The following is a 25,606-nucleotide window of genomic DNA, read 5'->3' as shown; positions in this document are numbered from 1 at the left end:
GTGTGTGTGTGTGTGTGTGTGTGTGTGTGTGTGTGTGTGTGTGTGTGTGTGTGTGTGCAAAATGCTCTATAAAAGCCAAAGTATGTTTGTGAAGTTTTTTCATCTACTATTTACTAGAAAAAAAGAAATGAACATTTGAAGATTCACAAGTGTTGTTTGTTTTGTGTTCACAAATGTGATGTCAGTTAGATTTGGTGAGGTCAGAGCTAGAGTATGGAATACTACATCATCCATCTTTGCTCACTACATCTCAGCCTTTCTCACCCTCAGCTGTGCATAAACTACAGGTTATTATGAACTTATTTTTAAAATACAAAAATGTGAAATTATTGTATTGGCCATGTGAAGCATGTAATTATTCATCGGTTATTGGTATAGGCTGGGAAAAAAATCCATATCGTGCATCCCTAGTAAATACAAACACAAACTACACATGATAGTACTAGCCTACTAATACTATACTGTTAATATAAATACCTCCCCTACTTATCCTCTTCTGAATGGTCTGGCCCTGCTTCATCTAGTACAGGCGTTCCCAAACTTTTCCAAGTACCACTACGTACAAAACCAACTTTTCCAGGGACCACTTTGACTGGGTATACCAACCCCCCCCCCCCCCCCCCCCCAAATAAAAGTTGATCTACCCATGCAATAGCAGCAGAAAGGCTAAATGACAATATAAGGCTACTAGCTGGTTCAAAACAGAGACACACACACACCTGCCAGCATTAGGCTGTGAAAAAGAGGACCCCTTTGTGAAGGTTTTTTTTCCCTCGCCAAAATTTGGCCTAACTTTGGAGTGTTATTTAGCTATCTTCCTGACAAACTAGCATGACATGGTTGGTAGAAACTTCACTCTGGCTTTAAAACTGAGCCTGCTGCAGTCTCTGAAAGAAGATGTTAAAAATGTTGAAACATTTCCGAAAATCAGCCCAATCTGTAAAAAAAAATTTTTTTTTTGCAATTCTCTGGCGGACCACCAGGCGGGGGGACCACAGTTTGAGAACGAATGATCTAGTAGATTAAGTAGAAGCAGCGGTAGTGGAGAGAGACGTAGATCATGGAATACAGTACTAACTACTACTCCAGCGGTTACTAGTACCCTAACCCAGTTAAGTGGTTATCAAGCTTTTTGAGCCACGACCCACAAAAAACTTTAGGCTGGGGTTCGCGACCCCCCCTCTCGCCACTACCCAACCCAACGACAATGCACACGCATTCACACACTGATTTCACTCACTCATTGAAATCATTTTTATACTTTACAGTATATAGCTTTAATACATTAAATCATTGGTATGGGAGATTTAATAATCAATAGAGGATAATCATTTTGATCTTTTCTGTTTTGACAACCATCCCACAACCCCAAAATAATCTCGCAATCCCCTGGGGGGTCCCGACCCCCAGGTTGAGAACCACTAGTCTAACCTATAAGTACCATTCCCAGTACTACAGTGGAATCCACTTATAGTGATCAATACTCCGCTTACAGTGATCATTTTGGGCCTTGTCCCACCTGAGAACAATAGATTTTTTTTTACTACACAAATTTTATTTATTTTTTACTTACAAATTGCCAAAAATGAGCCAATGAGATACAGCAGCGATACTCAGTGCATGTCTGTCTGTAGAATGGAGAGATTGCAGCATCTCTGTCTGTCTAAGCGAGACCGCTGTGTTTGAAACATCTGGAGGCCTAACTTACTGTATGGATTTTTAAAGTCAATAACATTCCTTTACTTTATATGTACTGTGTATTATTCATGTAATACATATACAAATGTTAATTAGATGGTAATCTGCATGAGAAATCAAGAAAAAGAAAAAAATCGTTTATAATGATCATCCGTTTATAGTGATCAATTTGACCGGTCCCAAAGTGATCACTATAAGAGGAGTGCACGGTATTACCATTGCCAGTACTACTACTTCCACTCCCAGTACTATTTGCATTCCCAGAGTACTGTAATACTGTACCTTGGCGATCCTCTTCTGCACGGTCTGGCCCTGCTTCATCTTGGAAAAGTAGTGGTAGTAGAGGGAGACGTAGGTCATGATGGACTTCTCGTCGGGCTGAGGAACCACGATGTCCTCCACCTCCAACAGCTGCATGATGCCCAGCTCGTGCTCTGCCACAGAGAAGGCATGGCCCAGGTTACGCCTGGGGTCGTCGCCATGGAGACGCCGGTAGTCAAAAAGGTCAGGCCTGGGATGGAGAGAGAGAGAGAGAGAGGGAAGAGGGAGAGACATGGAGGAAGAGAAGATATCCTCTACTGCGTTCACACAATCGCATTGCTGACTCGAGTTTGCCCGTGCAAATTCTTAGCTCAGTTTGAACAATTTCACTTCGAGCGAATAACGGTTGAGGTGAATATTGCATCATTTGTGGCACGAAATTTCACCTCATTCACGCCGCCCCGGGGCAAAATGGCATCTGCCAGTGCCCGCATGTTTGCATTGACTTTGTATGTAATCTCCCCGTGCAAATTTGCAAAATTGCGTTTGGACTGAATGTTCAAACACGCGAGTAGACACTATTTCACCCTGGGCGGCGCAAATGAGGTGAATGACATGATATTCGCCTATTCACTCGGGCTGAACTTTTTCAACTTGAGAGAATAATTTGCGCTGTCAAACTTGAGTAGGCTACCGGTAAGTAGCAAGTAAAGAGATTTTTGCCATTGGTGTGAATGCACACTGTTATGACGGAGGCTGAATGTCTGTTCTCGCGTTTGCATGGATGCGTGAATAAGTGTGTGTGTGTGTGTGTGTGTGTGTGTGTGTGTGTGTGTGTGTGTGTGTGTGTGTGTGTGTTTTACCGGTGTGCGTGTATGAGGGCGTTGAAGGCCAGTCCGTCCCTCCAGCTCTTTGAGAAGTCCTGCACGTCAACGCCGTCGTATCCCGAGGTTTTCCTCTGACACCAGATCAGCAGAGCCTCCTTGGCCGAACGGCGAGCCATGCTGCCTCTGCCATCTGTCTGTGGAGGAGAGGGGGGGATGAGAGGAGAGAACTTCATGTTGGAATCATTGTTGACTTAACAGGAGTTAACCACTAATCAAGAAAATCACAGATAATTCATTGCATTTATATAGCGTTTTTCAAGGTAAATATCATGTGTATGTGTGTGTGTGTGTGTGTGTGTGTGTGTGTGTGTGTGTGTGTGTGTGTGTGTGTGTGTATGTTGGTGAGGGGGGGACTCAATCATCTCACAGCAGGAAACGCCAGCACACAAAAAAGTATTTTTGAAGGTTTAATACCTGTAGTCTGGGTAGGGCAGCAGCACAGCACAAACAGTTTTGGCACACAGGCCTTCCTCAGTTTTGTGCCACCGTAGGCGGACATGACGGTTAAGTATAGTCACAACCGGAAGTACATTCAATTATATAAATATTTTTTACATCAACCCCCGAACGTAGACGGGTACAGACAAGAAAACACCCGTATCAAACAATTTACAATTATAGGACATATTGTGTAAGAGATACAACAAAGTTCAAAATGCACATTGGTCAGGAAAGCACACACACAGACCTATAGACACAGAGAATACAGGGTGGAGCATAGCATTTATATAGAAAATGGAAGTATTAGAAAAATAAAATAAGCCTGTGTATTACAGGTATCACACATGAGCACATTCTAAAGAAAACAGCCCAGTAGCAGTTCTTCATTGAGACCCTTAGGGTGCTCTGTTTGCAAGGTGTGTATCCAGAAGGCTTCCCTTTGTAAAAGAGCCCTGTCTCTGTCACCACCTCTCTTCAGAGGATGAACATGTTCAATGCCTTGAAATCTGAGGGAACACACAACATGACACACTGTATTGAAATGTCTGGCCACTGAGGACTTGATATCCCTATTTCTAATGTTACTTTTGTGCTCCGATATACGAGTCTTAAAGGAACACTCTGCCCATTTTCAACCAGCTTTGTATCATTAGAACATCAGTAGTATATCAGAAAACTGTAAACTGTTTTGAAGTCTGTCATTTAATTTGACAGTTATTGAGTGTTAAAGTGTGGACCAGTGACATCACTGGTCCACACTAACTCAAATTAATAACTCATTAACTCAAATCAACTCTCAATAACTGTCAAACTAGATGAATGATTAATAGTTTGACAGTTATTGAGAGTTGATTTGAGTTAATGAGTTATTAATTTGAGTTAAGTAATGTGATTCCTGTTGAGGATCAATCTAGACCAGTGGTGCCCAATTTGGGGCCTGCGGGCCAAGTTTTTTTTTTGGCCCACCAAGGATTTGGGGGTAACTTTCTAGTTGATATGTCTAGATTCTAGACATATCAACTAGAAAGTCAGTAGGGGGTGTAAGAGACTCCCTCTCATTCAAAAAATGTGTGAGGGCCTGTAGGCTCTCCATGTGAGGAACATTTGTATAGAGGCTGTTCACATCCATAGTACACAAAAACATATTTTCATCAGTGAGCTATATAGTACTTAACTTGTTCAAAAAACAGTTGTATCTTTAAGATAAGAAGGAAGAAAGGAGACTGACATCTTAATATGTTGGTCAAGATATTGCCAAATGGGCTCTGTTAGAGACTGTGCTAGCTACAATAGGTCTACCAGGAACTGGCGCTATACAGCTTTTATGAATTTCGGTTGTACAGGATGTTTTTGCAACAAAAATTTAAATTCATTCTGGCAGATAAGAGAATTGGACAAGGCAGTACTAAGAAACAGCTCTATTTCATGATAGAACCTCAGTGTAGGGTCACCTAAGGGAGTGTAAAACTCCTTGTTGTCAAGTTGTCTCAAGATTTCTATTCAGTAAGCCTCTTTGTCTTGGATAACGACAGCGCCCCCTTTATCAGCATTTCTAATAACAATGGTAGAATCAGAAGAAAGTGCAACCAAAGCTTTTCTCTCATTTAGTTCTATATTAGAATAGTTTCTTTTTCTTTTTCAGCTGTGTCTTGGACATCACCTCATGTTCAATCAGTCTGCAAAAGGTAGCAACTGAAGAGTTCAATGCAGGCGGGACAAAAGTACTTTTCGCCCTCAGGCCTCTTTCAGGCATGGATGTGGGCTCAGCAACAGTCTGTGAGGTATTCAAATGAGGATGTGAGAGGAGAGCACCCTTATCAAAGAAAGCACGGAGTTTCACATTTCTCAAGAATTTAAACACTTCTATTCTGGTTTTAAAGGGATCAGCTCTAGTAGAAGGAATCTCCTGTGAAGACAGGGGTCTGCTGGACAAGTTGATCACGTTCCCCTCTTCTGCTGGATCCCTCTTCCTCTCTTGGCGAGAGTGGTGTCACTTCCCCCCCCTCCGGGTGGGGCGGCGGCTGAGGCCCCTCAGGTTTTGGCCTAAAAAAGGCCATTGTCTGGAGCCTCTCGCTGGGTCCTCGCTCCCCGAGTCGTCCGTGGACGGCCCACTGGAGGCTGTGTACCCCTCTCCTCGTCTGCGTTGGTAGAGGCGAAACAAGCTCGAGCCGTCAGATGATAACCATGGGTAGACACGGTTGTTCTTGTAGTCTAGCGTGTCTCTGCGATATTTGTTGAGCTTAACTTCCAGGACCTGCTTCTCATATGTATCTTTCAGAGTTAAGCAACTTGTCTCAATCTCTTTAAACTGCTGCATGTTCACTCAATCATCTACCACCGATATGTAGCACCCACCTGGGTGATACATGGCAGCCAGTATCACGGTGGAGAGTTGGGGACTGAATGTGCCAATTAAGTAACGAGGGATGTTTAGGTGGCCATGGTGGAAGGAAGGCCTGTGTGGGAATTCAGCCAGGGCACCGGGGTCACACCCCCCAGGGCACCGGGGTCACACGCCCAGGGTTACACCCTCCAAGGCACCGGGGTTACACCCCTACTTTTGTGAAGAGTGCCGATGGGATCTTTATTGACCACAGAGAGTGAGAACCTCAGTTTAACTTCTCGTCTGAAGGATGGTGCTCACCCACAGGACAGAGTCTCTGGGCCCTATCTTCGTACAGGCGATATCCCCTATTTACGCTTACGCACCTGTTTGCGCGTGCCTTAACGCAGGCAAGATAACGCCTTGCGCATTTGTCCAGGTGTTGTGCCGAGTTTTGCACCCCCGCCCCGGCAGCAAAAACAAAGCATCCCCACCTCACGGGAGCATAATTGTAATGATTTATACAGAAACATAACTATTTAAAAATGATATAATTGTTTGGGTAGACGTGACCTCCCTGTTTTTAAGTTAACACTTTGAGTGCCACGGCCCTTGGGCAAAAGGTTGCTGTACTGTGCCACATAGGCCGCAATGCATTTTAATATAGCCATATCATTTTTTGTGTTCCTCTTATATGGACAACCAATAGCCTCAATGAAACTTTGAACCCTTCTGTTTCATTTAAAAAAAAAACTGTGTTTATAAACCGTTCCATTTTGGAAATACACCCCTCTGAAAAAGAGTGTTTTCAACCGAAAAGAGCATGCTGAAATTAGTTTCTGAGATAATCACATCTTTATGTTAGAAAGGCGACAGAATGAAAACATAGCCCAACATCGAGCCTGCTGCTGCCTGGGTGTGTGTGTACTGTCAATGGTTGTATGCTGTTAGTGCCCTGCGTGCCCCACCCCCCTCCTCCTCCTCCTCCGTGGTGGGAGGAGTCGAGTGTCTCTGCTGCAGTTTGCTCTGAGTTTGATCTGCACTGAAAAGTCCGCTGCCTGCATCCCCCATTCCCCCCGCTTTTTTACAGCGTGTCCTCGGCTCCCAGCTGAGAATAATGTAACTTTTCAGAAAGACGCTGGTGTCGCCGTGTCGGCAACTAAATCATATGGATGGACTATCGCAGCGGACACGGATGGAGCTCAATTGTGGCAGCAGATGACTGCTGTTCACAGGCACAGCTAACGTAACGTTATGCTTCAAGCATATCAATGGCGATTTCCGTTTCCTCATGACTTCTTCTCTCTTTTCTCCTGGCCTTTGTCTAATCGGGAGGGCACTGTCGCCACCTAAGGGTTCTGTAAAATAGGTTAGACACATTCAATAGCTCCCATATTGTAAGAGGCGATGTAAGAGGCTTAGATCGACACCCCCCCGTCAAAATATGAATTTGGAGTTATTGACGCCATTTGGCGTCGCTGGCAGTCTACGGTAAATTTCTCTTGACGCCATATGGCGTCGCTGGCACTCAACATTGAAATTCATATTTTGACGGGGGGATGTCGAGGGGCCAGCGCTGCTGGTTGCAGCTAAAACATATTATTTGGCCAAACAAAATTCCTTTGTTTTCACTCTTTTATTGAAGGAAATTATTTTTGAGGTGTCATTATATCAGAAAATATTAGCTTCAGAGTCAATGATGTGCTTGAATGATAAAACAAGGGGTGATAAAACAGTGGAGGACATGTTGTGTTTTGAATATTGTTATTATGTTACACATCAAATGAAAGCTTTCAATGTGTACCAGTAGTTTCTTTTGACATACTTTTTCCCGCAGGTAAACTAGACATTCTAACCTTTCATTTCAGCTATAGCATTTTGTTCAACTCAAAGCAGAATTCATTCTGTCGCCTTTCTAACATAAAGATGTGATTATCTCAGAAACTAATTTCAGCATGCTCTTTTCGGTCGAAAACACTCTTTTTCAGAGGGGTGTATTTCCAAAATGGAACGGTTTATAAACACAGTTTTTTTTTAAATGAAACAGAAGGGTTCAAAGTTTCATTGAGGCTATTGGTTGTCCATATAAGAGGAACACAAAAAATGATATGGCTATATTAAAATGCATTGCGGCCTATGTGGCACAGTACAGCAACCTTTTGCCCAAGGGCCGTGGCACTCAAAGTGTTAACAAGACCAGGAGACCTGGTTCTGCCAGACCCAGAAGGAACAAATTGGGGAAAAGAGGGACAGACCGACAGACCGACAAAGCCTCCTGTAGGCCGACCCCCTGGGTCTGGCAAAAAGAAAAAAAAATTGGGTGGGGGGGGGCGTAGGTCGACCCCCCCCCTCCCAACCCGGGATGGGGGCCACCGAGGCCGAGACGAACCTCTGCATGATAGGGCGGGGGGGGAAAAATTGGGTGGGGGGGGGGTAGGTCGACCCCCCCTCCCAACCCGGGATGGGGGCCACCGAGGCCGGGACGAACCTCTGCATGATAGAGCGAAAAACATTTTTTTTTTTTTTTTTGGGTGGGGGGGGGGGGGGGTCCCGGGGTCGACCTACCCCCCCCCCCCCCCAACCCGGGATGGGGGCCACCGAGGCCGGGACCAACCTCTCTGCAGCCTCTTTGGCTGAACAAACAGCGTGAGAAACTAGTCGAGGCGGGCAGCGGAATGAACACGTTGTTTTTTTTTACCGTCAGGTGGGCGTTCCCGGCAGCATGTAACGCCCCTTGAAAGCTATGAATACCTGCCTGGACCTCCGCCTGTCAGCCCTCAGCTTTCATTCGGCCTGCTGGACCAAACTCCATTCAATAAATTGTGAACTTGACATCTTGCCTCTGTCTGTCTCTGCCCTAGAGTCCAAATAGCCACGCCTAACAGCGCTGGGGCAATGAGGAGGTTATTCATGAGACCAGAGGGAAGAGCCCCTCCTACTGGCCCTCCAACACCAGCTCATGTCTCCCATCCAAGGACTGATCACAGCCAGACCAGCTTAGCTTCCCCAGCAAGCCAGCGATGTAACACAGGAGCCACAGTGTTGGCTATCCTTTCAGTTGTGCCTCAAAGTCTTAAAGGTCCCATTCCGTGCAAAAGCTGTTTTTACTTGTAAATGCATATATACTGCTGTCAGCCCTCCCTGTAATGAGTGGTCACACGCTCAGAACTGCCACAGTTGGATTTGTCCCTATCCAGCGTCCCCCTGCAGTCTCCTCCAAGCCACACCCCCAAACGCTTCGTTTGCCCAGAGGGGAATCTGGGGGAATCGGGACGTCACTAGCTTCCTCCTGCATACTGCGCGGGTCTCTCTCACACAAGCTACCTGCACCATTTAGTCTATAGCCACAAAATTAACACTTCTAGCTGGAGCGACGCCAACTGTACGTGATCCAGCAACTGCAGAGGTGCATTCGGTAAGTCTAGGCATTTTGAGATGTCCTCTTTAGCGTAGTACTCAGGGCCGTAGCCAGGGTTCCGAAATAGGGGAGGTCCAGCAAGGGGAGGCGGATTCGGCGGCGCCCGTCGGCGCCCGTCAAAAAACTCAATTTTTTTTTTCCCCTTTCTAAGCCATATTTAGAGTAATATATCATTTTTAATCAACATTAGGATTATACTGTTGTGATGTCATTATTCAGTATATTCTCTTTCATGTCACCACCTGCTCAGCTCTCCTGTCAACATAATTGTAACTAACAAACACAAACTGTTTTAGCCAAATTCATATCAAAATTACACCTACAAACACAGGTACACAACCCAAGCCGTACACAACACACAAAGTCATCATCGATAATAAAAAAAACATACAGAGGGACATTTATTTATTCCTGATAGGAACGATTGAAAAATAAAATAAAATATATTATGTTGTTTTTAACTTTACACCACCTCTTTTTGTTACTTATTGGGTCATGAAACTGAAACCATGCATATAGCCACCTGCATACCTGACTTCGGGAGCTTCGCAATTGGCATCATGCATGATTAGCCAGTAGCATCCCAACGTGTCACACAGGTAACATTACTTAGACAGACTAGACACTTACTTTCTTGGTTGTTGCTAAAAAATCTGTCAGTGTCACTCACTGTCTGTCGTTCACTTCGCTCACTGTCTCGCAGCTCGCTCACCTTCAATTATCTCGCCAGGCAGACAGACAGTCATCACTCACCACCATGCTGCTGCTCTCTCAGAATCAAGTTACCGCGGACGCGGCGTCAGATGACTTCCTGCCTGACCTGCCTTTCGTTTCAAAATAAAAGCGATCCCGTGTTTTTCATGCTTTTCCTGTTTTCCATGCAGATTGTTTTATTTTTTTACAATCTTCGTTCTCAGGACACTCTACAATTTTCTGTTCCCAAAGTCCGAACTGAATTGGGGAAGAAAGCTTTTAGGTTCTCTGCACCCACCGCATGGAACAGTCTGCAGTCTGATCTTAAACTTAATAGCTTAGTAACCTTAAATGGTTTTAAGGCTATGGTAAAATCTCTTGAGAACAGGCTGTCTGTATGCAAATGTTTTATTTGATCATTTTAATGTTTTTCAATTGTATGTGTTTATGTGTTTGTTTGTTGTAACTTTGTGTTGCTGCTGTTTCTTGGCCAGGTCTCTCTTGTAAAAGAGATCTTTGATCTCAATGGGACAAACCTGGTTAAATAAAAGGCAAAAAAAAAAAAAAAATCTCTGAAATATTAAAAAAATCTCTGAAATATTAGGGGAGGTCCGGACCTCCCCGTTCTCATAGCTAGCTACGGCCCTGGTAGTACTGTTAAGTTAACGATAACTCGCAACCTAGCGTGCTGGTCCACAGACGCTAATCTGATTGGCCGCTGGGAGCCTGGGGCGGGCTCTCCCTCAGCGGCCAATGGGAACTGTTAGTTCTGAATATATTATAGAAACAGGCCATTCTTGGGACGCAACGAGATGAGGAAGGGACAACTCCGTCACAACAAACGGGGTTGCTATATTTTCGACAGATTAATCCAGAATCATGTTTTATGGACCAGAGACACACGTTTTTAAGAGGTTACAGCTGCACGAATTGGGACCTTTAAAGGTTGTGGGTTTGATTCCCTACCTCATCCAAGTTGATGGCTCCGATCTGGAACCTGAGGATGATTATCCACAGCAGACCCAGGATCAGCGTCCGATCCCCGTCCACCACATTCTCTGGACCAATCAGATCCACTCTAATCTGCCGGGGGAAGAAAAAGATTGATGAGTTGACTGTACACCCCTGCAGATCCCTACACTAGGGGAACCCCCTCAAGGACCCCTGGTGGTCCCTGGACCCCACGTTGAGAACCTCTGATTTAGACAACTGGATCATCAATGCATCTTGGATATACTTGCGCACAGATCACCCTGGGGTTAACGCTCCATCCAAATATAACTCAATTGAACAAAACATGTTAAATATAAGACGTAAATGGATCTTTGCCTCCTCTCAATAGAAAGTTGGTCTTGGTCTTGAGGAAATTAATTACCTTGGTTTTGAAGACACTCTGTATAAAAGTAGAGATGTATTTGCCACAGTACCTGATTGATTGTTTGAATGGTTGTATTTATTTGGTAAGCAGTACCAGACCTGGAAGCTGCTGGCTGTGGACAGGAAGTTAGCTGGCCTTAGCCTTCTGGGGGCCCATTTCAAAAAGCATCTCGGGGCCTCTAGCAGCACCGGGGGGGGTGGGGTTGTGGTGGGGGGATGCTGTCCTCCTAAGTCACTTGACTTATTGGTAGAGGCATACAACCGTGAGGTGGTTATTTCTGCTTTTAACTTTGGCATTGTTCTTTGTGCTGTCTACCAATGTGTTTCTTTTTGCCTGCGAAGCAAACTGCCCTCTGGGGTCATAATAAAGCTGAACTGAACTGAACTGGCTGGGAATGCCAGATGGGTGGGGTTTGCCAGCATAGGACAATACAATGAGTGAATGAAGATTAATAGCCTATAATTAAAGTAAGTAAGTTACCTGAACCTGATGTCCCGCTGTGGTGAAAACCACCCATCTCAAACTAACAAACAATTCCTTAGTAATTGCTGTCTCACCAGTAGCGGAGCGTACACCGGGGCAGAGGGTGCGCCCACCCCGGGCCCACTCCCATCAAAAAAAATAAAAAATAATTGCATGCCAGGCCAGGCCAGGCCTGAGTGTGAGAGCAATTCAATCAATAGACAATAACATTGGTGTGTTTAAAATTAGATATTCCACTAAATATGGCTAAAACAGATTCAAACATGTAAAAAAGGCAAATTTTTCTTCGCCGCCGGCCTTAACTCATTGAGTGCCAGCCACTTTTGGAGAACGGACGCTCCCAGTGCCAGAGTTTCAGAGCGTTTTCAGTGATTTCTCGAGGCCCACAGAATATTGTGTGATATTACTATGTAAACACCGAACACACAAAAAGAACGATGAGACTCTCTTCTATCATCAGCAAAAACAGGTTTATTGATATCATTTTCCGTTCTTTAGTTATCAGCCGGAGAAGATAGCTTGATTTAACCAAAAACAGCCGTTTTTTTCTAGAAGCTGAGATAATGAGCCTTTTGTGAAATTAAACATTTCATGCACATCACTGACTGAAGCTAATATTTTCTGATGTAGTCACACCTCAAAAATAATTTCCTTCAATAGAACAGCGAAAACCAAGGAATTTTGTTTGGCAAAACAATATTTTTTAGCTGCAACCAGCAGCGCTGGCCCCTGCGTGCGCTGCTGGTTGCAGCTTCTTGCTGGTCTTGATTTACTGCTGGTGGGCATCAGATATTCTAGCTTGCGTTTGCCAATCCTGTCCTGCTGTCTGGGTCTGTCTGGGTCAGTGTTGTATGCTGCTCTGCATGCCCCCCCCCCCCCTCAACTGCACACTCCTCCTCCGTGTGGGAGTGTCTCTGGGGCTTTCTGCTGCGTTTGCTCTGCACTGAAAAGTCCGCTACATCCAGCTTTTTTACAGCGTTCCGCGTGTATTTGTCACCGGCTCCCATGCTTCCAGTTGAGAATAATAACAACTAATAACAAAATCATGCGGATGGGCTATCGCAGCGGACACGGAGGTGCTCAATTGTGGCAGCAGATTGGCTGCTGCAGGCACAGCTAACGTTATGCTTCATGCATATCGATGCATACGGATGCGATGCGATTTCCGTTTCCCCAACGACTTCTTCTCTGTTTTTTCCTCGCCTTTCTGTAATCTGGAGAGCACTGTCGCCACCTAATGGGTCCCTAAAATAGCTTTTACACATTCAACAGCCACCATACTTTCACAGGAGATGGATCTGGCTTTGATGCACGTCCCACCGTCAAAAAACGCAATTGACGAACATACTCGTCCTTGGCACTCTATGTTACTAAACCAATTGACGAACATACTCGTCCATGGCACTCAATGAGTTAATTGAAAAAAAAAAGAAAAAAAAATTGGGATGGGGGCGGGGGGATGGGCTGATAGGGTCGCTCCACCCCTGTGTCTCACCCAAAGCTGATAGGCAGCTGTTAAAGACCACATGAACCCAAGTGGCGTGAGGGTCGGTGACGTATCACTGGAGTTGGCGTTGGCCAATCCTGGCGCAATGGCGTAGCTACGGGTGTGCCTGGGTGTGCCAGTGCTACCCACACAGGCACACCCAGAAAAAAGGGTGGAAAAATAGTTTTTTGTTTGTTTGTCTGCAAAACACATCAGCTGTCATGCATAGCCTGTCATGCGTAAGTGACCGACTGTCCGCTATGCCTCTGTGCCCCAGAGCATCATGGGAAACTAGCTACGCTGTCTAGTAAAGTAAACTGCAGCTGCAGCGCCAAATCAAGAAGACATGAAACAGAGCTCGCTTTTAAGCTTTTTCGACAAAGGCAAGAAACGTCGCATTGACGAGGAAGAAGATGACTCGTCGCCCTCCCCCTCAACAAGTGCAGCTTGTAGTGCATCCGTTCCTGCACCTGTATTGGTGGTGGACAGTGGAGAGACAGACGATGATGAAGATGATGCAGCCGAAACAATGACGTTAATAACAGCGGGGGACGCAGCCACACCAGTGGTTTGTGCAGCAGCAGAGCCAGGCAGAGGACACTAACGCTACAGATCTCTCTGCAGTAGACGAACCTGCATGCCAACCAAACTTCTTCATTCTTTCCCGAGGCCCGACTAGAACACTTATGGTTAGAACACTTTGGAAAAAGTAGGTGAGACTTTTTTGAGATACCAAAGTGGTTTTACATGTTGCCAAAAAATATTATTTAATTGACTGCTTCTACCTGCTAATAATGAGTGCGAAAAGGAGCAAACATTGATGGTTATGGTCATATGTTCCTATCTTAATATTCCTCTAAATCGGTCTTGAAAAGGCGCAAATTCTTTGGTTGGTTCGCCCCCTCGCACACCGTGTCTTTCTGTGGCACACCCAATGTGCCAAGTCTGGCTACGCCAGTGTCCTGGCGTGTTCCACCCCAAAATCTCCGGGAAAACCAGGCAGCCGGCTGCTTTCGTGTGGACCGGTGCGGACATGCCGAGGCAAGAGTGCTGCCTGCCGGCTTGGAGCATCGACTAGCCACGGTAAAGAGCTGCAGTAAATACATTATACCTGGAATGCGAGTTTAACTAACCAGTTATGTCCTATGAATTCTACATCAAATTAAGACATTATGTTACATACTTATTGGCCAAGTTATTCGTTTATGGGCTAGAAATACTGTCAGGTTACAGAGCACTAGGCAGCCATTTGCCTGCAGAATTGTCTCCTTGAAATGAAGATTGATTGACAGCTGCCATGTCGTGATATGATTATAAAAATGTATTTTCCTGGTTCGCTCGTACACATGCTTGTTTTGAAGGGGAGAAGACAGAAAGGGGGGGTGAAGTGATCCGCCCACTCCAACGTACTACAGCCGCGCTTCACGCAGCAGCCACTACTACATCTCAACGGAGTCTATCTGAATGTGGCCTTAGGCCGACACAGCAGCTCCAAGAAGATCCCACATCTCTCCATCAACCAACACCTCTTTAGCTTGTGTGTGTGCATGTGTGTGTGAGTGTGTGCGTACGCGCACGCGTGTGTGTGCGTACGTGTGTGTATGTCTGTCTGATTATGAATGGAATCGCATGGGGACCTGCTTTCCCCACTCTCTGCCATGTTTTATTCTGTCAGTGAATTAAAGGAACACACATTTTGTGATATTTGCCTCCTTGCCATATTCACGATAGTAAGATGACAAGACAGCAATAAATACACTTTGTGTGGGCTTGGTTTTTGGACTCCCGTGTTGAAGCCTAGTGTGGCGGTCGCCATCTTGGGGTGCTTGCGCAGCTCACACGAGACGGCATGAGACGGGGTGATCTCCAGAGCCGCAGCTCCGCCTGCTATTGGCCCGTGGAGCAAACGTGGAGTCAAACACCTCATTGGATGAACAGCGTTGACTCAAAGCTTTCATCAAGCTGCTCATTGGGTGAGCTTACGCGTCAGTCGGGGGCCTTGTGACGGCGGGGTCCGTTTCAGTGAAACATAGGAAAGTTACCATACCATAGTCTTGACGAAGTTGATGGCTGTGGACAGGAAGTTACCTTGGTCTTGAGGAAGTTGATGGCGATGCTGTTGTTCTCCAGGCAGTGGACGCGGAGGGTGCGTCGCGTGGGCGGGTGCAACTTCTCCCCGGAGATTAGCTCCAGCAGGCGGACCAGAGCCATGCCCGTCTTCAGCTCTGTGTACACATCTGTCAGGACCACGCTCTCCTACAGGGGGCGACACATACTTTATCTTTTACTCTGAGCCAAGCACTGCTGTCCAGTCATGTCCCAAATCCCGCCCCTCACCTGTGCCTTAGGGATGCAAATGTTTATCAATTTCGATTGATCAATTTCTTAATCGATTAATTGGTCAGGTTAACGATCAATTAATCGATTAATCATTATATTAAAAACTGCTTTTGACATACAAAATACAAAATGCAGGGTTTTACACCTGTCTTTAGGCCTACCCAACAAGTTGATCAACCAACTAAAACTTCCTGCATTAGTTGTCATTGTGCTTGTGGACATGACATATTTCAACATTGTATTACAATGTTTCCAATGATTACTGTTGTCTTTTTGGGTGTAATTCTCCAACCCTGGACTTTCTGTCTGCTAGCTTGGCTTTCTTCTTCCTCTGTATAAGCAGTGAAAGTTACATTTTGCCATTGTGGTGTTAAATCATTTCAGAAAAGAAAAGAAAAATTAGAAAATAGCACATAGCCTACATTGTCGATTAATCATTTTACATATAGTTTGATCGATCAAATTCTTAATGATCGATTAATCGATTGTCGATTAACATCCCTCTCCATGCCAGCACCATGCTTTACAGTAGTAGTCTCTCTCCCTTGCAATGCCAGCACCATGCTTTAGTCTCTCTCTCCCTCTGCATGCCAGCACTATGCTTTAGTAGTCTCTCTCTACCTCTCCATGCCAGCACCATGGTTTAGTCTCTCTCTACCTCTCCATGCCAGCACCATGCTTTAGTCTCTCTCTACCTCTCCATGCCAGCACAATGCTTTAGTCTCTCTCTCCCTCTCCATGCCAGCACAATGCTTTAGTCTCTCTCTCCCTCTCCATGCCAGCACAATGCTTTAGTCTCTCTCTCCATCTCCATGCCAGCAGCACCATGCTTTAGTCTCTCTCTCCCTCTCCATTAGGGATGCAATTTGTTTTGATCAATTTCCTTGAAACAATGAAATCAAACGGTGGCCAGTAAGGGCGTTGTTCTCGGGGTGACGGATGGGCATATACTGTACGTGTAACGTATTGAGTTTGCCTTCGATGCCAACGCCCGGGGTTCGATCCCCGAGCATGTTCAAAGTACATTTCAACCGTAAGCCACACTTAAATGTTTAACAAACTTTTTTCTCATTTAACAATTGACCAAACACTTCTCTACCTTAACCAAGTTGTTCTAGTTGCCTGACCTTAACAAGTTGTTCGCTACCGGTCTCATGCCGTCGTAAAATAAGGAAAAAGGGATACCCTTAAAAGTGATGTTACACCAAGGGGGGTCCTGATCAAACGTCAGTAGGCTATTTGATGAGTTGTGAGTGAGATGTGTTGCCAATTCAATTCAATACAACTTTATTTCATACACACACAATCCAATGTACCATCATTAAAAAGAAGACATTGAATACACATATTACATAACCAATGAGACAGGACAGAGGAACACACACACACACACACACACACACACACACACACACACACACACACACGCACACACACACACACACACACTATTTGCCAATTTTATTTTGTGGGTTTCCCCTCCTAGGCTAGTGACAATGCCCCCAAAATTTGGAGATACCCCTACCGGAGGTAGAACAAAACACAACAATGTTTTTCCTCATCTCTAAGGTCTCCTATATGAAATGGATTCTTGTGTAAAAATATGTTACTGCAAAAATGGTTAAATTGATAAGACATTGTTATACACCCCCAAACAAAAAAATAACAAAAATCTAGCCTGGCCATATGGGAGTTGAGGCATATAAACTCATGTAGATTAATAACAAGGAAATGCTTTACATCATTACAAAATTTTTCGTTTTCTTTGTTTAGTTTTTTCAAGATAAATAGCTAATGCGGCTGTCGTCCACTCCGTCAGAAGTGCGTTGCCGTGGTTTTAACCTCGGGTCCTTTGCATTTATTTATCTTGAAAAAACGAAAAGAAAAAAACGAAAAATTTTGCTTAGTTTCCACAATATGGTTGTTGTTTTACATCCCTGCACTACACCACTTCAATCAAGATTTACAGTACGCCCAGAAAAGATGTGAATCCACGAAATTTAGAGTGTTCTCCCGTTGAGTTACTGTTTAGAGAGGCTGATTATAGGGGCCCGCGCTACCGCAGCTGACCACTGCGAGGCGCATTCTGTTTCCAAAAATGGCCGGAGTGTCGTCTCTTTCCTTCCATGCTCTTTGCCTACAGTATAGGCTAGCCTATGTTCCTCATGTGCCAATGCAAGCATAGAGCACCATCTACAGGTTAAACTGTATACATCGCATGTAAATTAGTGAACATAGAATTTGTAACTAAATGAAAACGAACAAAAACATGAAATTTTAGGGTGTTTAGTCTCTGTATGATGTGTATCTGTGTAGGCTATGTAACATTATGTAGCTAGTGCTCTACATTTGATCACAAACCCTTAGGTTTAGCAACTTTTACTCTGACTGGGGACATTTTAAATTACTTTTACAGAAGGATCTTTTTTTTTTTACACCAGAACATGCGTAGTGTAGCAGTACGTTTTAGTTCAGGTCATTCAAGTTCTCCTTCCACCACCGGTAAAGAACACTGAAAGATTAGATCTTCATTCAGGATGACACTGTGCTGTAATACCGAAGTAATCCACTAGAGGGGGGTCTTTACTATGATTATCTTTTATTTCAACTCATGAAGAATGGGAGCAAAAACAATGTTGTGTTGTGTTTATACTTACTCTACTTTATTTTTGCTTATTTTTGCTTACTTATCGCATTTTACTACTGTTTATTTTATGCTATGTTGTGCTCTGAGTGCGAGCTACTGTAACCTGTCCCAATTTCCCCCCGGGGATCATTAAAGTCTTTCTGATTCTGATTCTGATTCTGATATATGTTTGCTCAGTAAATGCAGGTTATTTTAAGAGTGGCGTGTCATTGAGAGTCAGAAACTGAACACAGGTTCTGTTCCAACCCGACAGCTCAGTCAGGCGAAGTGGTGGTCTCTGGGTAACAAGGTTATCACCATGGCGACAGGAAATCAAACCAAGGTAATTCTATAAAAGGGAGTTTAGATAGTCCAGCTTCCTGTGGGTGTGTTTGCGTGCGTGCGTGCGTGCGTGTGTGTGTGTGTGCTGTGTGTGTGTGTGTGTGTGTGTGTGTGTGTGTGTGTGAGAGAGTCTGTCTGTCTGTCTATCTGTGTCTCGCTCTCTCTCTTCCAGTAGCCTAATCTTCTGGCCCAACTCCATATTGATGTATTGCTCATCAGCAGCTAACCAGAAGGCTCTCAGAGAAAATAACTTCAACACACACACACACATCAGATCATTCCCATCACTTCAGTTTGAAGTTAAATTGATTACTGAATACATTCGCCTTGCATTTGGAACCAAGTCTCTTTTTCTGTTAGTATCCTATAAATAATGCCTTTTTTCACCTCAGCAATTTTGTGTCTAAAAGGCAGGAAGTAACACAGGTGCAAACAAAACATTAACGAGGGCCCCGACACTGGAACACTTACTTGATTGGAAGTTGGAAACCCTCGTTAATGTGTTGCTTGCACCTGTGTTACTTCCTGCCTTTTAGACACAAAATGGCTGCTGGTGAAAAAGGTCAATGCCTACTTGACCCAAAGCCAATCTGTCCACCAACTGTCTTGGAAATCCGACACATTTTTGAGATTTCCGTCTGACAGAGGAACAGACCGACAGGACGAAAACAAAACAAAGGAAAAACATGATTTTGTTTTGGCTGAGGACCCACTAAATTCACTGTCATCTTTCAAATCACTCTTTAAGACTTTAAGCACTTATCTAACGTCTTTCATTTTGATAACTTTTAGCTGCTTTTAGTGTTATATCTTTTATTTTCACATTTCAAGACGGCACTTGTGGTTCACAGAAACAGCATCCGAGTGAGTGCTCTTTGTCCTCTGCCCCTCTCTGCTCTCCGCCTGCCAGCCTGCTGCCAGCATCAGGCTCAAACCCCAGAGGAATGCTGGGAATGACGATTCAAACCAGCTGGAGGCCATTTATCAAGCAAGAACAACATTCTATAACTTTATCACTTTTAATAACATCGCCTTTCATCTGCTGAACAACATGTGCGGACTCTGATGCCATCAGTGTCTTGACTTCTCAAATTAGACAGGTTCAGAAAACTGTCTTTTTTCTGTATTATTATGTTAACATTCCTAACGTATCTGGAGGCTGGACACTGATAAGACACCAGTGTGAGAGCGAGGTTACCACAGTGCGTGCGTGCGTGCGTGCGTGTGCATCATGCTTGCGTGTGAGTGTGTCCGAACTTCACTTGTTAACTCACCAAAATGTACCTACCAAGAAAGATTTTCACCAGCCAAAATAATAGATATAGCGTATGAACTGAATTATGCAGTGCTGCCTGTTTTCATGGAATGAGCTTCTGTGTTGATTTAAAACTTGCTCAGTCACTTAGAAAATTGATTCATTTTACAGTTAATCAAGAGCAACAGAATCTACTTAATGACAGAAGCTTCAGGTTGTGCAGCCAGTTATAATCTAGGAATGAAATGAAATGAAATTAATGCTCAAGTCAATGGTCCTGGTGCTGTGAGATGGTTTGTTACGCAGAACCACCATATCTTTGGAAAGTGTTTCAAAGGGGCAGGCATGTTGAAAAAATATGTGACAGGTGATTGGATGAAGCATCTGTCTATCACGCTCGCTTCTCGTTGTCGTCCCGCCCGCAGCTGCCTCTGGACGCTGATTGGTTGGGCCCACTGCTAGGATGGAGTTAAACCAATAGCTTGGAGCACAACAAGACGGATTTGTCGCGCGATCGTGATCTTGCAAATTCATGTTAATTCAAGGTTCTTACAGTATAAGTCAAACATGCCCCATGGTAGTTTGACTTTACCATGAGAAAGCAGGTTGATGGAGTGTGCTCCACCTGCTGTTCTCTATGAAAACAGCAGGTGGAGCTGGAGGCAGTGAGGGGCTTCATCAACAACTGTAATCTTCCTTTCTGAGGAAAGGAAGGTTACAGCAGCTTTGGTTCAAGATAAACAGCAGACAGCCAGCATGGCAAACTATACACAGACAGACAGACAGACAGGCAGGCAGGCAGGCAGGCAGACAGACAGACAGACAGACAGTCAGACAGACACACAGACAGACACACAGAGTACACAGACACACATGGACAGAGACAAGGCATGTTTAACAACATGATGATCATATAAACACTGTGGGGGGATTTCTGTTTTAGGCTGAGCAGCGACTCAGGTGTTTGAACTGAAGAACTGATCTCCCATTGGTTTATACTTTTGATTGACCCCTCCCCACGTTATGTCCTGCCCCAACATCCTGTTTCTACAGGAAATGGATCACATTAAGGAAGCGAAATGCTCTCAAGAGTCAAGATGCTTTTTCAATGGGATTTTAAACCTGAAGGAGAGTGCATGTGTTGTCCTCCTCTCACTCTTAACCCCTGCACACATGATCCGCGGTAAAACAGCTCTGCACCCGCTGTGCTTTGTGTGGGGAAAGCGCTGCCTCCCAAATATGCGGCACTGCTACCGTGGAGTCGCGCACCGCTTGAATTTGCCACCGTATGTGCGCTGCGCTCAAAGTTACAAATTTGTTTAAACTTTGACCTACAACAGAGTACCGCAGGAATCAGTCGGAAGTAGCAACTCGCCGCCATGTTGGTTAGTAAGGGGAAAAGGCTATGGGGTTTCAGAATGGGGATTTCGGTTAAATGCATTGTCACAGGGACACCCGTGCCTTGTGCCTACTGTGTTTGTATTGGGTTTTGGTTGTTGAGCATTTGATTCATGTAGTCTGTCTCACTGCAGTGTTGGAGCCATGCTGGAGTCTGTCTTACTATAGTCTCGCTGGCCAGCCTCCTCTCCCTTCCGTCCGAGGAGTCTGGCGCCGCAGGTCTCCATAACTGGGATAAACCCTCCCCTGCTCTACTCTGCTCTCCCATTGGAGGCGTCGGTTTCAGTGGCAGCCGGATGTCCGCTCCCCGCTTAAGAAGCTCTGTCATTGGCTCCGACCATGTCAATCAGAGTGGCTTCCGCTCCCTTTTCCCTGTGTTTTGCTGTAAATAGTCCCCTGCCGCCTCAGGGAAAACAACAACGCTAACTAGCTAGCAAGCTAACGGCAGAAACCTACACGCTAGCTCGTTGCTACACGCTGAAAACGGCAAGTTGGATTGTTTGAAACTATTTTCCAAGGGCACTGCCGCTAAGCGCTGCCCATCGCAATCCCACTATGGAGACCTGCGGCGCCAGACTCCTCGGACGGAAGGGAGAGGAGGCTGGCCAGCGAGACTAGTCTTCCTATAGTGCTGCAGCCATGCTGGAGTCTGTCTCACTGCAGTGTTGCAGCCATGCTGGAGTCTGTCTCACTGCAGTGTTGCAGCCATGCTGGAGTCTGTCTCACTGCAGTGTTGCAGCCATGCTGGGAGGCCTACCACATTGGGGCTAATTAACACTCCTGCACTGGGTAATTCCTCATTTGGGCCTGGTGTGAAATAGAGGCGGAGGAGTCCACCCTCATAGAGACACTGCATGAAATAGGCCACGCCCATCACGGGGGAAATCGCTCCGTTTACTCCCAACATAGCTAAAAGCTGTTGTGTGTTGGGCAACAAATGTAAAAAATCACCAATTAAATTTTTTTTGTACTTCCGAGCAAAACAAGGAAGCCATTGAGAATTGGCGAGAAGAAAAATGTGGATGTTGCTGTCAATGAAGTAAGTTGGAGTGTTCATCTTCCGTATATACAATCTTTTTGTGCAACACCCGACCATGCACGCGACATAGGAGAATGCCAGGATTGGATGGGAGTTTGTGTTTTCCCCCGTGTTGGGCGTGGTTTCTGAATGATGACGCTTTCCGCAGTGTCTCTATTGGTGGAGAGGTGTAGTGGAACATGCCAAGTGTGGTTGAGTAAAGTAAAGCGTATAATGTGAAGTCTGAGACTTAATTTCAATCATGTCAACTACTTAGCCACGCCCCGCCCATTCACGTTCCTCCCTATCCATTCAGTATCCACGCCCAGTTTCATTCATACTCCATCCTATCCAATCACAGTTATCCACGCTCTCCCATGCTATCAATAGCCAATCTGTCCAAGTCATATCCTTCCCTCGCTTTGCCGCTTAACCAATGATCAAAGCGCTAAATATTTCAAGTTCTTATATCTTCTGGTTCTGCTACTCACCATCTGTGTTGTCGCTCCAAAGTTGCCGCGTTCCCGTGTTTGGCATTTTGCCCCACCTCCTCCCTTGCCACCACCAACGTCATGGCTCCAGAGGGATTGGGGGGGATTTCTATTCTATGCATTCCTGGTGCCCTCCCCTCATCATCACAGGAGGAGCATCATCATGGAGCCATACGCCAAACTTTAATCTTGTTTTATTGTATCATTAAAGTTTATTGTGAACTTTCATACTAGTCTCTCATGATTGAACTTCATTTTGAGTGTCTTAGAATGTTGATCGGGGCATTACAATATATTGGATTGGTCATCCAGTTATTCAGTGATGCCAATGTGCCAAATTATTGTGTATAATGCAATCCTTGATCTGTCTTGTTATGTTTGAAGAAGTCTCAGACCACGACGTTCTGTCAACGATTTATTTAGCGTACAAGCTGTTACAGGCGCCATCTTACCAACACGCATCCACCACGACACTCTGACTCACTTACGGCAGCCCCCTGTCGTAAAGCTGCCTGGCTCTTAAAGGTACAGCAACAGGGTTGTACACACATACACAACATTCCCCCCCACCACAGGGAACTCAGGAAAACATAGCAATCAATTTCTTAAACTATTTCTTCTTTGTTTTTTTTAGACTATGCTCTGAACACACTTTTTTAAGTCAACAGATTGTGATACAGTCCTTCAAATATCCTGGTCTGGCACAGGCCGGACAGGCTTCTGGGTGAACCAGGGGTTCGGCCGACTCAGGTGGGCGCCCGGCTGGGGCCCGTAGCTGCTCATCAGGAAAATCAAAGTCCACAATTGTAGACGTCAAGTTCTCTCCAGTCCATGGGTCCACGATGTGAGGCAGTGCTGCCTTCCAAAGATGGTTTGCGTGCCACCGTGATCCATCGGCCAGGCGAAAGGTGGCTGGCCCCAGCTGAAAAGACCAAAAGGAGAGCAGCTTGTGGTCCCGGTTGGGACGGCGAATCCGGACCCAGTACAGTACTGTGAAGGGAGGCATTCTGCTCCTCCGCCTCTTGTCGAACCGTTGCTTGCTGTGACCCTGGCGCCCTAGGGTGCTGCTGCCGGCAGTTGAGTGTGGCGTTGCCCGGTAATGCAGCAGAGTGAAGACACTGATGCAGGTGGGCCAGGCGAACGTGGCGGTGGGCTGTCGGCTGCAGGAGGAGAGCGACAGACGTGGGCAAAATGGTTCGGCACTGGAGGATGCTAGCTGTGATGTCAAACGAGCTGCTGACTCATGTTGAAAAGCGATCTCTACTGCCTTTGCCAAAGTCAGCTCGTCTGGAGACATCAGTAGTCTCAGTAGCAACTTGTCTCAGAGCTTCAGGTCATTTGTGTGCTCAGCTAGCTGATCCCGTATCAGTTCCTCTTCTAGCGCTCCAAACTCACACAGGCTGGCTAGTCCCTTCAGATCTGCCACATAATGGTGCACGGCCTCACCCACATGCTGCTGACGTTGACAGAACACAATCCACTGAAGCATTACGTTCTGTGGTTCAGCAAAATGTCCAGACAGCAGTGTGACACAGTATGTAGGAGCGAGTCCCAGAGTCCAGAAAATCTGCTTTCCCTCATTGCCCAAACTGTTTACTAGCAGGGCTTTCTTCCTCTCATCATTAGCCTTAGATAGCGTGACGGCCACTAGGAACGTTTCAAAGGATTTGTGCCAGCGAACCCACGGAATCGGCGGCTTGCCAGGCAGAGCGAGGAATGGGGATCGAGGTGGGAGCCGAGAGTCCATTAAGTGTTATGTTTGAAGAAGTCTCGGACCTCAACGTGCTGTCAACCATTTATTTACATGCTGTTAGAGGCGCCATCTTACCAACATGCATCCACCATGACACTCTGACTCACTTACCAAATTTTTAGTATTTTTTCCATTTTGTATTTTGATGTAACGTAGCAACTAAAAACTCCTAGTTTTCATCACAATACATGTGTTGTGGTGAACATGAAGCCAGCTGCCTCCGCCATGTGCCTTCATCTCGTGCTCACCATCCTAACATGCATGAAATAAGGTCTGTGGTTAACGAAAGTTTATGGGAGTGGAAATTTGTGTTCAGCAGAATAATCTTCACAAACGTGGACCACTTTTATGTAGCCTATTTTGAAGTGTGTTTTTTAACGTGATTTTCAGAAAACGTTCAAAAAGTCATAAGACTGGTCCTCGTTTGTGAAGATTATCCTGCTGAACACAAATGTCCACTCCCATAAGCTTGTGTTAACCACAGACCTTATTCATTTAACTGAAATCCCCATTCTAAATTCCCATAGCCTTTTCCTCTGACCAGCATGGCGGTGATTTCTGGTTAAGCTTACAGAAATACGTCATCCCTGCGGTACTTAATACCGCTGACCTTTCTCCGCTCTACCTCGTGGTGAGAGAAGAGAAGATTGCTTATGTGAATGTAACGCCGTTGTGTTTGTGGTACTTGCAGCAACCCATGTTAAGGCCTTACCCAGGGGTGGATTCGAACTGCCGACCTTCGGCTTGCTGGACGGACAAGCTAACCACTTCACCAAGAGTTAAGTGGCTAGCTTCACCAAGCTCGCTTGGCAGAGCTGATTAACATGCCTTTATACTGGGGGAGTGGGGGAGTGAGTTTAGCAGCCTACTCGCTACCAGTCGGGACTCACGAGGAATCGGCGCTGATTCACTTCGGTTACATGAAGACAGCTTAACTATCCTCTCCTCTCTCACCCCCTTCTTGACAACACATTCTCACAACAACCCATCAAGTACTGACATTGTTCTTGGAGAAGACGCTGTTCATCCACTTGGTGTAGGTCTTTTTCTGGACGGCCATCCTCTGCTCTTGCAGCTCTCGCACTCGCCCCGCCCCATCCTCCTCTCTCTCCATCCTGATTGGCTGGAGCGGCTCCGCTGGAGACAGACAACATTTCAAAGATTTTTTAAAAATGGCGGTTATTTTTCTTTCTTTCTTTTTTAGGTAGCAACCCCTCAAAAACAAAGTGAGGCCAACTCTCCACCTCCTGTTAGCACTTTCCACAACAATATAATTAGTAGAAACTGTATAAATGAAAATGATGGAAAAAATAAG

At 45.4% G+C, this 25,606-nt stretch overlaps 1 protein-coding gene across 1 annotated transcript in view; it reads right to left on the bottom strand.

Annotated features, from left to right (window-relative positions):
- sptbn5 (spectrin, beta, non-erythrocytic 5) overlaps positions 1–25,405 on the bottom strand; it is a gene marked incomplete at both ends in the record, with an annotated part of 320,085 nt that extends 294,680 nt beyond the window's left edge. The window contains 5 exons of the mRNA XM_083633035.1: positions 1,981–2,209; positions 2,823–2,980; positions 10,688–10,804; positions 15,157–15,324; positions 25,292–25,405. Of these exons, the coding sequence (XP_083489161.1) occupies positions 1,981–2,209; positions 2,823–2,980; positions 10,688–10,804; positions 15,157–15,324; positions 25,292–25,405 (786 nt within the window). The remainder of the gene's footprint in view (positions 1–1,980; positions 2,210–2,822; positions 2,981–10,687; positions 10,805–15,156; positions 15,325–25,291) is intronic.
- Between the last annotated feature and the right edge of the window lie 201 nt (positions 25,406–25,606).

This window comes from Poromitra crassiceps, assembly GCF_964638095.1.
Source record: "Poromitra crassiceps genome assembly, chromosome: 3".
Lineage (NCBI taxonomy): Eukaryota > Metazoa > Chordata > Actinopteri > Beryciformes > Melamphaidae > Poromitra > Poromitra crassiceps.
Note: the sequence above shows the minus strand (reverse complement) of the source record. Positions and strands in the feature narration are given on the sequence as shown.